The following is a 13,069-nucleotide window of genomic DNA, read 5'->3' as shown; positions in this document are numbered from 1 at the left end:
ATTTTTCCTAACAGTAAGAAAATGGGTAAAATGGACTTCTACACTAAAAGGTTTAGTCATCTGACTAGAATTCTTGATTGGGTCGAGAGTCAATGATTGATGAAATATTATTTGATGATGTCAGTACGAGGATTCCGGTAGCAACGACTTGAGTATTATGTTATCTTGGATTGAGGTGAGTCTCCTTATTGTATCTATGGGTCGAAAGCACCTTTGCCGACCTATTGGCTTATGTATTGTTGAAAGACCAAGGGGTAGCCCTTGGCATTTGTATGAAAGACCCGGAGGTGGCTCCCGACAAATCCGTATGCAAGACCAAGGTTTGGACCCTGGCAGTTAAGTAGATAGTTAGTGGTAGTTTGTATGCTAATTGTCCTTGTGATGCTTGCATGAAAGACCAGGAGGTGGCTCCTGTCACTTATCTATGATATCCAGGGTGTTTGCCCCCCCTGCTTGATAAGGAAATACCATGATACGAATCGTAGTAAAATGGAAAGACTATGGTTGGCACGTAGCACTTCTGTTGCATGTATGATATGTATGGTATGTGGTATTATGGAGAACTCACTAAGATTTGTGCTTACAGTTTGTTGTTTATGGTTTCAGGTATTTCTGGTTTTAAAAGGGAAGGGCCTGACTTGATCGCAATGCATATACCCGTGTTTTCTGCAACTTAGTGATTTTGGGATTGTACTCTGATAACTATTAAGTTATGATATACTTTTAAATGTTTGAGTAAAAGATAATTGGTGTTTTGATCATATTAAAAATGAAATTTTTACCTAAAGGTTTTCGGGACGTTACAATACAGACGTGTCGCAAATGTTGTGGTTGAAGCTTGGTGGCTACGCAACTTACTTCTTGAATTACACACTCCTCTATGACATGTCACTTTGGTTTATTGCAACGTCTTGGTTATTAACTTATTCGGAAACCATGTCCAACATCAGCGTATAAAACACGTAAAAATGGATATACACTTTGTATGAGAAAAAGTTGTTGTCGTTCAAATATAGGTCTTACATGTCCCTTCAGCTTACCAATACGCTGACATCTTCACTAAGAGCATCCATAATGATGAGTTTAATGAGAGAGTTGAACGAGGTGGCAAATATATTTGTCATTCAATGTATTAAACTCTACCATAGTAAGATGTCACCATGACATTCAATGGATTTGGAGTTCAATGGTCATTGAACTCTTTAATGGGAAAAAAGAAAGTTTTTAATTCTTAAATATTTACTATAAATTAGCTTTTGTAAATTTCTATTGAACTTTGCAGAGTTTAATGCATTATAGAGAAAAAAAATTGATGGATTTGTATGGAATGTAAAAAAAATGATGTGGTAATCCATTGGACTTTATGAAATTCAATGCGTTGTGGATGCCCTAAAAGACTGCTACATCAATTTTTCCTAAACTTCAAAGACAACTTGAGTATCCAACTTCCTTCTGTTCAAACTGCGGTGGACTCTTAAACGATATACATTTCATATTATCTTGTATCTAGTTTGAAGTAAAATATTATGTATATCATTTCCTTAGTTATAGGAATTACTTTGTATTTATATATTTATAGTTACAATTGTTTAACGAGAAGAACGATATACATTTTATATAATCTTGTATCTATTTTGATGTATATCATCTAAAAATTATGAGAAATTAAATATTCTTTTACCTTTTCTTTTTATTTATGTTTCTATTTATGTGAAATTGTGACAAATGTCTTATTTTGATAAAATTAATATTATTTTAAAACACTTGTCATTATTTTATATGGATAGATCGAAAGACAAATAAAAATAAATAAAAGAGTATTGAATTTGTCAAGAATTATTCATGTTAATAACAATCAAAATATGTTACAAGATGTCTTTTCGAAAAAGTTTAATCTTATAAAATCATTAATATTTAGAGCATCCGTAATGGTGAGTTCAATGAGAGAGTTGAATGAAGTGACAAGTCAATGTGTCATTCAATGGATAAAACTTTTCAATGATGAAAAAGAAAGTTTTTAATTCTTAAATATTTACTATAAATTATATTTTATAGTATCTATTAAACTTTATATATAGAGTTTAATGTATCGTAAATAGAAAATATAATAGAATTTTATGAAAATATAATAGAATTTTATGAGTTGTAGAAAGATATATTAAAATGGATTTAATTCTATTTGTGGATGCCTTTACATAAGAAAGAAAAACCATGATCATGCGAAACCATGATAATGCAATAAATGTTACCACTTACCGTACCAGTTTTCACATTCACGGTTTAATGCGTTCACGTCGTGTCTTTGTCAAAACTTCCCAACCGTTTTTTCAGGATATATACAATGTTGCATGCACGTTATGACAAGTTTATAGAAGAATGAAGAAGCTTACTAAAATTTTAAAAAAAATATAAATAAAATAAGTAAGCAATATTAATCAAGCATATATATCAATAAAGTACTATAAAAGCAAAAAACGAACAATAGAATAAAAAATATATGAAATCCGGGTATCTCTTTTGCTGAGTAGTTTATACTCAAAAAATGTATATACTTAATAAATAAAAATGTCATTCTTTTATTAGTTTTGATACTTATTATTTTGTGTTATTTAGAAAATAAATATTATCCACTTAACAATTTTTAGTTTGTTTCAATTTTTAAAATTAAAGTCATATACTTATATATGTAAAGTATTAAATATATATATATATATATATATATATATATATATATATATATATATATATATATATTAAATTGCAATAAATATATTTTTTTCTTTCTTATTTTAAAATTATACATTAAAAAATATTTTATGTTTAAACTTTAATGTTTAATTTTTTTAAATCAACCCATATATATATACAGTGTCTATATAAAATTGATAAATATAATAGATAACAGTTTCAAGTGTTTATATATTACCTTTAATATAATTGATAGAAACTCCACGTCCTTCATTCTTTAACTTAGTTTAACCGCTAATTAAACTAAACCGATTACAATCAGTTCTATCGAGATGAGTTTAAGTGTTAATTAACCGGTTTAGTTAATTTACAAAATGCATTAAGGTTTTGACTTTTGAGGACACAAACGACTTAACAATGATATAGAAAGACACGTGGCATAACAAGGTATGGCCTATTTGCCAGATGTGATCAATAGGTGGATGCATGTTTGCCATTTGTGACAACATAGAACACTCCGTCGAGACCCCGATCACTGTACTCAACCCAGTTTCTGAACATTCCATTAATGCTGAATTCAATGTCGTTTTGGATTTTCCGACACTTAGACTCGATATAAACCGATGTCCCGATCGAATGGTAAAAACTCGAGAAGCTCCAAGATTTGGATAAAGATATGGCGTCTTCATCTATAGGTTTTCTTTTGTCGTTAACACTTTTGTTTGCACTTGTCGTCGTTTCTTTTTCAGATGACAAGAAACAAGAAACTGTCGACCTGAGTAAAAGTAAGTGTCTTTTAGGGTTTAATAAAATATATAACTCGAAATTAAGTAATCTGTTGATCATTTGTTTAAGAAATGTGTGTTTTTTTTTTTGGCAGAGAGTGGAGGTGCGAGTGAACAGCAAATAGGTGCTGCTAAGTTTGGTGCAGGATGGGGTGTGGGTAGGGGTGGTGGATTGGGTGGACCCCGAGGTGTAGGTTCAGGAATGGGAGGAGGTCCAGGAGGCGGTGGAGGTGAAGGTGGTGGATGGGGTGGAGTTGCTCCAGGTGGTGGTGGTGCTCCTGGTGTTGGTGGTATTCCTGGTGTTGGTGGTATTCCAGGTTTTGGTGCTCCAGGTGCGGCTGGTGGTACTAGTGCAGGTGGATGGGGTGGTGGCGGTAGCCCTGGATGGCTTGGTGGTGGTGGTGCCGGGTTGCCTGGTTGGGGAGGTGGCGTTGGCCCTGGATGGGGTGGTGGTGGCCCTGGATGGGGACGTGGTATGCCTGGATTTGGTGGTGGTCGTGGCCCTGGAATCGGCGGCGGTGGTTGGAACAAGCAAGAAGAGGGTGGACACTGAGAATGGTACGTAGAGAGTCTGCATGCATGGGAATAAAAAGGAGCCAGTGTACGTTTGAGAAATTTGCTTAGTAGGATATTTTGCTATGTATGACGTGTTTTATGTTTAATTATGAAATATGAATATTGATGTAATATTTATCTATTAAATTAATATCATGTGTATGTTAATTATTGCGTCTATATTTACATTAACCATGTTGTTATTCAAATCAATCTGTGTGTTAAAAAAAAAGTAAGAACCCTCGTATATTATTCAAATCAAATAAAGAACGCATATTTTCTCAAACAAAAATCCTTTATAGTTTAAATAAATAATAATTGTTTATTTTATTTTTGTTTTTTTTATCCTTGTGATGTCACATTTCATTCAAGTGCAGTGCACGATCTCATACATAAACATCACTGATTAATAAATATCGTCTACATATATTAATAATAAAATAGTTATTGATATAAAATACATTTATTAAATGTAATATATATTGATAAAAAAAATTTAAAAACAAAAAAAGTATTCAATCACCCTCAGACGTCTATCTATTCAATCAATATTTACTCTCATGGCACCACCTGATCGAAATATGCAATATCTTTTTGATTTTACTAAAGAGACTCATGATAATAACTGGTAGGTTCAAAATAATTAGTGAATCGTCCTCCGAAGAGGCATTTATCAAGTCATAGAAATATCGTAAAATATTAACAATATTTTTTAGTATGACATTTGAACCTAAAACTTTTTTCAAAAGTATACATCTTAAAGCAGGTAATTTTTTGTAAGTTTTTCTTTTTTTGTATTTCTTGTGAATCTTTAAAATATTTAAGTATATTAGGAATTGGATAGTATTTCTTTAAAATAATCATGTTTAAAGCTCATTTATTATTCCAAAATAAATAAAATAAACCATCTTTAAAAGAAATCCAATGCAAAAGGTTTTTTTTTTTTTTTAACTTTTTGTAAGAATAAACATTCGTCCTCATTTATTTTATAAAATCTCTCTCTCTCTCTCTCTCTCTCTCTCTATATATATATATATATATATATATATATATATATATATATATATATATATATATATATATATATAACACATCTTATTTCAATTTGATGTTATTATATAAATTTTGGGAGAATAAAAATAATTTTGTAATAAAAAAAAAATCAGTTGATAAATAATAAGTGATTGATAACTTAAAAATAAAAAAAAAAATTATATATTCTAGTAATATTAAATAATTAAAGAAATAAATAAATCATAAAAACAATATTCTAAATTAATATTACACTTGAATTTTCATTTATTTGAAAAAATAGCATTTTATTTGGTTAAAAGGCCGGCCCATTACCGACAAATAACATGGATCCTAAGGAACGGCTGCAGTCTGAAGTCTGAACCACAGACAAACAAATCATTTATCTAATTTTGCACTTTTCCGGCGGACTTTACATCTCAAAACTTTGTATATATACATAAAAGTAATGTTTGAAATTTGTTTCTTTTTAATAATTTTGTTGAAAAAAATAAAAAAAATTAGAAGTTTAACTTTAAGTAACGGATAATAATAACCTAAATCACGTAGTTTATAGAAATAAGTCACTAAGTGAGTTTACATCAATTATAATAAATGAAGATTTATTTTATTACACGTCAATCTCTTATTAGTTTACACTTGTTATTTTATGATGTTTTTGAAATAAATAATATCCACATGTCAATTTCTAAGTTTTTCTAATTTTTAAAATTAAAAAGTCACAATATTTATATATACAAAGTATTAAATGTAATAAATATGATAGTAATAGTAATTAATACTCTTTTTTCTTTCGTTGTTTTAAAATTTTATTTAAAAAAAATACTTAATGTTTACATTTTAGTATTTAATCTTTTTAACCTAGTAATTTAATATGAGAAAGTAAATTGCTTCTTATTTTTTATGCCTACAAATGTTCCTACCCAATAAAATTATGACAAGTGTCATCATTTCATATTTTTTTAACTAACTCATTAAGGCGGAATATATCAAATAAAATTAAATTGAATCGTGATTTATTATAATTTTAATGGATAAAAATAAATAGTAGGAGATAATTTAATTTCTCATTTAATATTCATCTAGGAAATGAAAGTATCAAAACCAAAAAATCTTTAAAAAACAAAAACAAAAAAAAATGCTAGGATATTTTTGACAAAAATGTTGGCAGCCGAAAGATGAAACTTAAAGCTACCACTTTTATTTATATAAAATTGTTCACAAAATGAGTTATATGTTTTATGAAATGTATGAAATTAGAGAAGACATAAATACGATAAAAGCTTTTAAGACTGAAGAGAATTGTGTCATGTTTGACACGACATCATGTCAACTTTTTGAGAGCTATGTCACCACCATATAAATTATCACATTATAGCTCAACATGTCATTTATGTGAGATGGGTCAAATATTGCATTAAATACAATCAAATGTTGGTGGAACACACCTGCACAATCTCTCTCCTCGGCAACCCGCTGCTATAGGACTTCTCTTTCCTCGGCATGCCACCATGGTGAGACGGTGTTTGTCAAGCGTGTGACTCTTTATCAGTGTCGGACACGGGAATTTATGGAGAAGTGGCACCCAAAAAAACCATTCAAACATATATTTGTAGTTGCTAGGAGTGAGCATGATAAAATAAAACAAAAAGTAAGAATGGAGAGTTAAACCTACAACCTCATGTATAAAGAGACTTAACCAACAAACCTCGAATCTACTTATGCTTATAAGTCACATGATATATATATATATATATATATATATATATATATATATATATATATATATATATATATATATATATATATATATATATATATATATATATATATATATATAAACTAAATATATAGAATTTTTTTACACTAAGATCGAAATCATCTGATGTTTTTATTATTAATTCACAAAACATATTTATATTAGTTATTACACCTTAATATAAAAAATAAAAATATATAATTTTTTTTTACACTAAACCGAAATTGAGTAGTATCTCGGGACCCTCGGGGAACCCTTAAAATTTGTTTGTGCTCTTTGTCATCCCACTCCATCAAGTCTTTAAAGCATTCAAATGTGTAAAATACTTTTTGAATTAGAAATCTTTAGTTTTAAATACGTAATTCCCAACATAACTTTTTCTTTGATTTGGATTGTATTTTTTCTTTTAATGTTAAAAATTAAAAGCAACTAAAATCTATAAAAACTTTCTCTAAAACATCCCCAACAAAATTTGGCAATTGCACCTAATATACTAGCGTGGATTGCAAGTACACTTTTGACTATTGAATATACAATTAACTTTATTGAAGTTGACCGTTTATAACCTTTTTTGTTTTATAAAATGATGAATAATCAATGTCTAGGTGTGGAGCGGGTGAACAACAAAAATAGAGCAAAAATGGTTTAGAGTCATAATTATTTTATTTATTCTACAGTTTTTACTTTTTATCAATTTTTCTTTTTGTTCTCCATCAATTAAATGGCATAAATATCCCCCAAAACTTACTATTTTCCAATTTTTTTTATCAAAATACAATCCAAAGATTTCGTCCTTCCATATAGACAATATTTTAAGATTTTGTTTATTTCACTCCAAGTGGAGAGATCGTGGAGCTTTTTTTTTTTTTTTGTATATTTATTTATTATTTATTAATTTAATCTAATCTAATTATTGCCCTTTTGTCTCTCGTTGGTTTCAAATTCAAGTTTTCTCAAACACCCATTTGGAGAAACGTTCAAAAATACCAACTTTAATCAATCCATTTTCCTCTTCTCTTCTTTTCTTGAAGAAACCAGGAATTCAGTTTCTTGATATATCATCATATCAAGAACATCGGTTACAACTCATCCATGGTTTCTTCCACATTTTGAAGAATTCCCATCTTTAATGATGTACCCAATTCAAAGAAATACGGATTTACCCTTCGAAATCCAACCAGAAATCAGAATTTTAAGGCCAAGTATTCATGCGAGAAGGGCAAATCTTGTGGTAAAATTTCAAGATCTTTATGGATTTACAGTAGAAGGCAATGTTGATGACGTAAATGTATTGAATGAGGTTAGAGAAAAGGTGAGGGAACAAGGTCGAGTTTGGTGGGCAATGGAAGCTAACAAAGGGGCAAATTGGTATTTACACACTTATGGATCATCTTCTATTGCCCTTACATCGTCCCTTAGGTTTTCTGTTTTAGTGAATGCAATGACATTAAAGAAGCTTATTCGAAAAGGTATCCCTCCATCTTTAAGGCCCAAAGTTTGGTTTTCTTTATCTGGAGCTGCTAAAAAGAAATCAACGGTTCCTGATAGCTATTATAATGATCTAACCGGAGCTGTTTCGGACAAAATTACCCCTGCTACCAAACAGATCGATCATGTGAGTGAGTTTTATTCAATTTTCTTCTTTCATTTCTTTTAATCAAAAATCGATTGAATTATTCAATTTTGGGTGATGTTGATTGTCGTGTATACTTGCAGGATCTGCCACGTACTTTTCCCGGCCATCCGTGGTTGGACACGCCGGAGGGACACGCCGCCGTGAGAAGGGTTCTTGTGGGGTACTCTTTTCGTGATTCCGATGTTGGTTATTGTCAGGTTTGTTTTTTGTGACATAACTGATCACAATAACAAAAATGATTTCTTTTAGGGAACAAAATTGATAATTTTTTTTGAGTAAATTACCTTTTGGTCCTTTGCAATAGCTGATTTTGTCAATTTTGGTCCTAATATGTTTGTTTAGCCAATTTTGTTATTTGTTTGAGGTTTTTGTAATTTTTTTGTCCTTATTTCAAATAAAATGACTACTTTTGGTCTCTAAGCAATAAATATAGCTAATTTTTGAAATTTTTGGTCTAAAAAATATAATTATATTACTTGGAAATTTGCACAAAAACATACAATATCAAATGAGGACAGAAATTATAATAAAACTCTTTATATTATGTTGCAACAATATTATATATACATGCAAGTAACGTATAAATGTGTTGGACACTAATAGTTTCCTTGTTTCTTGAAGGGTTTAAATTATGTTGCAGCAATGTTATTGCTTGTGATGAAAACCGAAGAAGAAGCTTTTTGGATGTTAGCAGTTCTTCTAGAGAACGTATTGGTCAACGATTGTTATACAGATAATTTATCAGGATGTCATGTCGACCAAAGAGTGTTTAAAGATTTGCTAACAAAAAAATGTCCAAGGTTGTGTTCATTCTCATTTAGTCATATGATTATATCAGGATGATCATATTTTTTTGTGATTTAACGATATTTTTTTTTTTAACTTCCAGGTTGTCTGCTCATTTAGAAACATTGGGGTTCGATGTTTCCCTTGTAGCCACCGAGTGGTTTCTTTGCTTGTTTTCTAAAAGCCTGCCTTCAGAGGTTAACATTTACTCATAGTCTCATCAGAATGGCAAAATGGTCATTTATAATTATAAACTCACACGATCTTTCTCTAACTATTTTGGATGTATGCAGACGACGATGAGAGTGTGGGATGTTCTCTTTTACGAAGGGGCTAAGGTTTTGTTTAATGTAGCTTTAGCTATTTTTAAGGTGACAATTTTTTGATCATTTTGATATGTTTAAAGATATTATCATGTATTTCGGAAGGTTTACTAGTGTTACGATGTCATTGTAGATGAAGGAAGAAGAGTTGTTAGTGACATATCACGTTGGGGATGCGATTAAGATAATACAAAATACCACCCATCATTTATTTGATCCCGATGACTTGTTAACCGTAAGTTTACACGTTATTATATACTTTGGATTAAATTTAAAATGGCCAACCAATTATTTGCATTTTTTCAGAATGGATACTAAAACTCTAAAAGGTCCTTTATATGCCAATATCATAGACTATAGCCGGTCATAGTGGTATAAAATATTGTCGATCTTTTCCTATAAATTCACTATAATCTATCGTAATGATATAGCAATATCCACAAATAGAAGCTTATTGGGGAGTTTTTTGATCAAGTAAACTTGTCATATTCAAACAAAGCATTGTAAGAGTTTTCCACCATATAGGTTTTTTACTTTGCTTGTAAATTTGACAAGTTGTCTACATAAATATTTTTCATAAAATAAATAAATAAATATATTAGATATTTTATTCATTTACATAGTTTTTGGTTACTTTGGTAAAGCGCATACATAAACTTTGTGAAACAAACATTACTATAGTGGTATCTTAGGTTTTTGTTTTAGCTTGTTGCGTTGATCTAGATTTTGATGTGATAAAGCGCATACATAAACTTTGTGAAACAAAATTTACTGAAAAAACTTTTCTATTGTGGTTGCTCAAAATATGAAGAAAAAAAATTGTTTAGAGACAAGAAAAAAGCATATGCTTGATTGGCCAATTTCAAATTAACACGATATAGTTTCATGTTCTTCCTATTTCTCTCATGCATATTACCCTTTTGTAGATTGCCTTTGATAAAATAAACTTTATGACAACCAATTTATCTAAGCAAAGGAAAAAGCAAGAAACGGTGGTAATGGCGGAACTTGATCAGAGATTAAGACGATTAAATACTACTAAACTGAGTGTTAAGAGTTGATGTATATGTAAGTTTTTAAATGTACCATATGTGAAAATGTTGTTACGATAGTTGCAGGATTGAAATGACTATTTTGGGATTTAAATCTTTGGATTTTATAATTTAAAGTCATAAATATGACCATTTTGTGTTTATCTTGTTTACACTAGGCGTAAGATCCGTATAGAGTTTATTAAAAATAAAAGTTTAATATCAATGTGTAAATATTAAACATTTTTTAAAGTGATACTTTTACATAAAAATAAACGATATAATGAATAAGTAACTAATTCAACTTATACTAATAAAAAACTATTGACATATTATAAATAATGATGTTGAAAATTAAAGTGTGAGCATTAAACATTTTTAAAGTAAACTTACAAAATAAATACAAACAAAATGATAAATAAATATGTAATTGAATCTATACATATAAAAAAAATTATTGATAGGTAGTAATAATTATAATAATCATAAATTTCTAAATATTTCTTGGAATACAACAAAAGATGTTTTCTTGCTAAGGTTACAGTTATTATCTAAAATTAATATTTTTAATTCATCTTTAATATCACGAATTTGAGAAATTGTAAGTTACTGAATATTAAACCAAAAATGGCAAAACTATACTCTAAAATCATATACAAACTCTAAATTACACGTTGGAAAAAACCGCATGTCAATCTGATTTCAAACGAATTAGATATGCATGTTTTAAACTTTTCATAAAAATAGTTTCACCCCTAAAACCGGTTCCGGTTCCTAACACCGGCTCCGGTTCTTAAACCCGGTTTACCCGGGCCCAATGGACCCAAGCCTAGACTACGCGAAACTCGGATAAACCCATTCTTTAAACACGAAACCCGAACCGATTTTATATATTTCGGTTCTAATGGTTCAGATTCTTATTTTAAATCTCATCCCTATTACGTATCTCATCAATTCATAAATCCAAAAGCATCCACAATAGTATAAGATTTTAATGCAACTTTTATTTCAAGACGAACAAATTATAATTTATAACAATCTGCTATTTTTTTTTATAAATATTAACAATTTAGTTTTGAATTTTAACCAATAATGATCTACATTATTTGAGAAAACCCTACCCAAAAATGTATTGAAAAAGCTATTAGAAAAGAAACTCACACGGTAAAAAATTAAAAGGCGTTTTTCATTAGACCATTTGTTATATACACCACAAACCACTATAGTGATGGGTGTCATGTTATTACCACATTCCCTACCACTAATCATTAGATATCTACCACTAAACACATCACTCCACCTCATTTTTTTTAATTAAATTTAAATAAATAATTACTTAAAAATCATATAATTTATTTAAAAAAATACTAGTTTTCATTAATTTAAAATACCAAATTACATTAATTAAAAATAATAACATTAAAAATAAAAATTACATTAATTAAAATAAAAAAAAAATAAAATTACATTAAAAATAAAAATTACATAGTTAAAAAAAATAACATTAAACATAAAAACCTAAAATTTGCTCGTAAAACACCGCATAAACTTTCTCCCAAAAACAACCAAAAGTTTGACTATCGCCTTCGATTGGGTCTTGGGAAGCTGAAATCCATGTCTCAACTAACTTTTATTCTTCCTCTTTTGTCCATGGGACTCTTTCTTGGGTGGTGTTGGGTCGGACCGTTTTTTTTCTTTTTTCTTTTTAGGTTGAGGTGGTTGTTGGGAAATTTAGGGTTTGTAGTGGAGATTTGGATACCGACTTGGATCGTGATATCACTTTCCGAACTAATATTTCTACCTTATGTCTAGGTTACAAGAAATTCAGCCTAGGATAATCCAAGTGGACACTTACGATTCTAGGCACAGAAATCGTAAGCCAATATGCTAGAAGATTCTGTGAAAGTGTGATCAAACGAGAACTTAAGATCGTAACCCTCTTTTGAAAACAAAAGTCGTTTATATAATAAACGATATTAGGGTTTTATTAAGTTGGGTCGTTATTAGTTGCTTTGGAAGCAAGTAATGTTAATCCGGATTTAATGAGGACTTAGGATTACCAAAACTAACGAGTTGCTTTGGAAGTAAGTAATGTTAATCCGGACCCGGGGGAGCTGCCCCCGGACCCCCGACTAGTCGTTGAACCGACTTCTAATTCGATCTTATACATGCGTGCACTCCGCACACCCCCGTGCATATATTAGAGTACTAACTATGAAGCCCCTTAGCTTACATGTTAGTTCCAGTTACTTAAAATGACATGGTGACACTAAAATCATCAACAGTGGTGGTGACGGTTGAGTTTCCGAAACAAAATCCGGCGAATGAGGGGTTGTGATGGTTGTGATTGGGATGATTGTAGTTGGAATTGTTGTTGTTGGAATTGTTGGAAAGTTTGATATTGTTGAAGTTCTTGTTGTGGAAGGTCGGGAAAGCTTGATATTGTTGTTGGAAAAGTGTTGTTTGTTGGATAG

The 13,069-nt window shown here is 30.0% G+C and overlaps 2 protein-coding genes across 2 annotated transcripts; both read left to right on the top strand.

The window, feature by feature from the left end:
• Positions 1 to 3,315: 3,315 nt before the first annotated feature.
• Positions 3,316 to 4,208, top strand: LOC111904971 (glycine-rich protein 5). The gene is made up of 2 exons (XM_023900659.2): positions 3,316 to 3,473; positions 3,569 to 4,208. Exons 1-2 carry the CDS (start codon positions 3,365 to 3,367, stop codon positions 4,024 to 4,026), a joined length of 567 nt encoding a protein of 188 aa, XP_023756427.1. The 5' UTR covers positions 3,316 to 3,364; the 3' UTR covers positions 4,027 to 4,208.
• A 3,243-nt stretch (positions 4,209 to 7,451) lies between these two features.
• LOC111904972 (uncharacterized) lies at positions 7,452 to 10,768 on the top strand. The gene is made up of 7 exons (XM_023900660.3): positions 7,452 to 8,434; positions 8,536 to 8,652; positions 9,077 to 9,255; positions 9,345 to 9,438; positions 9,535 to 9,612; positions 9,698 to 9,799; positions 10,491 to 10,768. The coding sequence occupies exons 1-7, from the start codon at positions 7,949 to 7,951 to the stop codon at positions 10,623 to 10,625; spliced, it is 1,191 nt and encodes a 396-aa protein (XP_023756428.1). The 5' UTR covers positions 7,452 to 7,948; the 3' UTR covers positions 10,626 to 10,768.
• Positions 10,769 to 13,069: the final 2,301 nt, after the last annotated feature.

The sequence above is a fragment of the Lactuca sativa genome, chromosome 9 (assembly GCF_002870075.4).
Source record: "Lactuca sativa cultivar Salinas chromosome 9, Lsat_Salinas_v11, whole genome shotgun sequence".
Classification (NCBI taxonomy): domain Eukaryota; kingdom Viridiplantae; phylum Streptophyta; class Magnoliopsida; order Asterales; family Asteraceae; genus Lactuca; species Lactuca sativa.
Note: the sequence above shows the minus strand (reverse complement) of the source record. Positions and strands in the feature narration are given on the sequence as shown.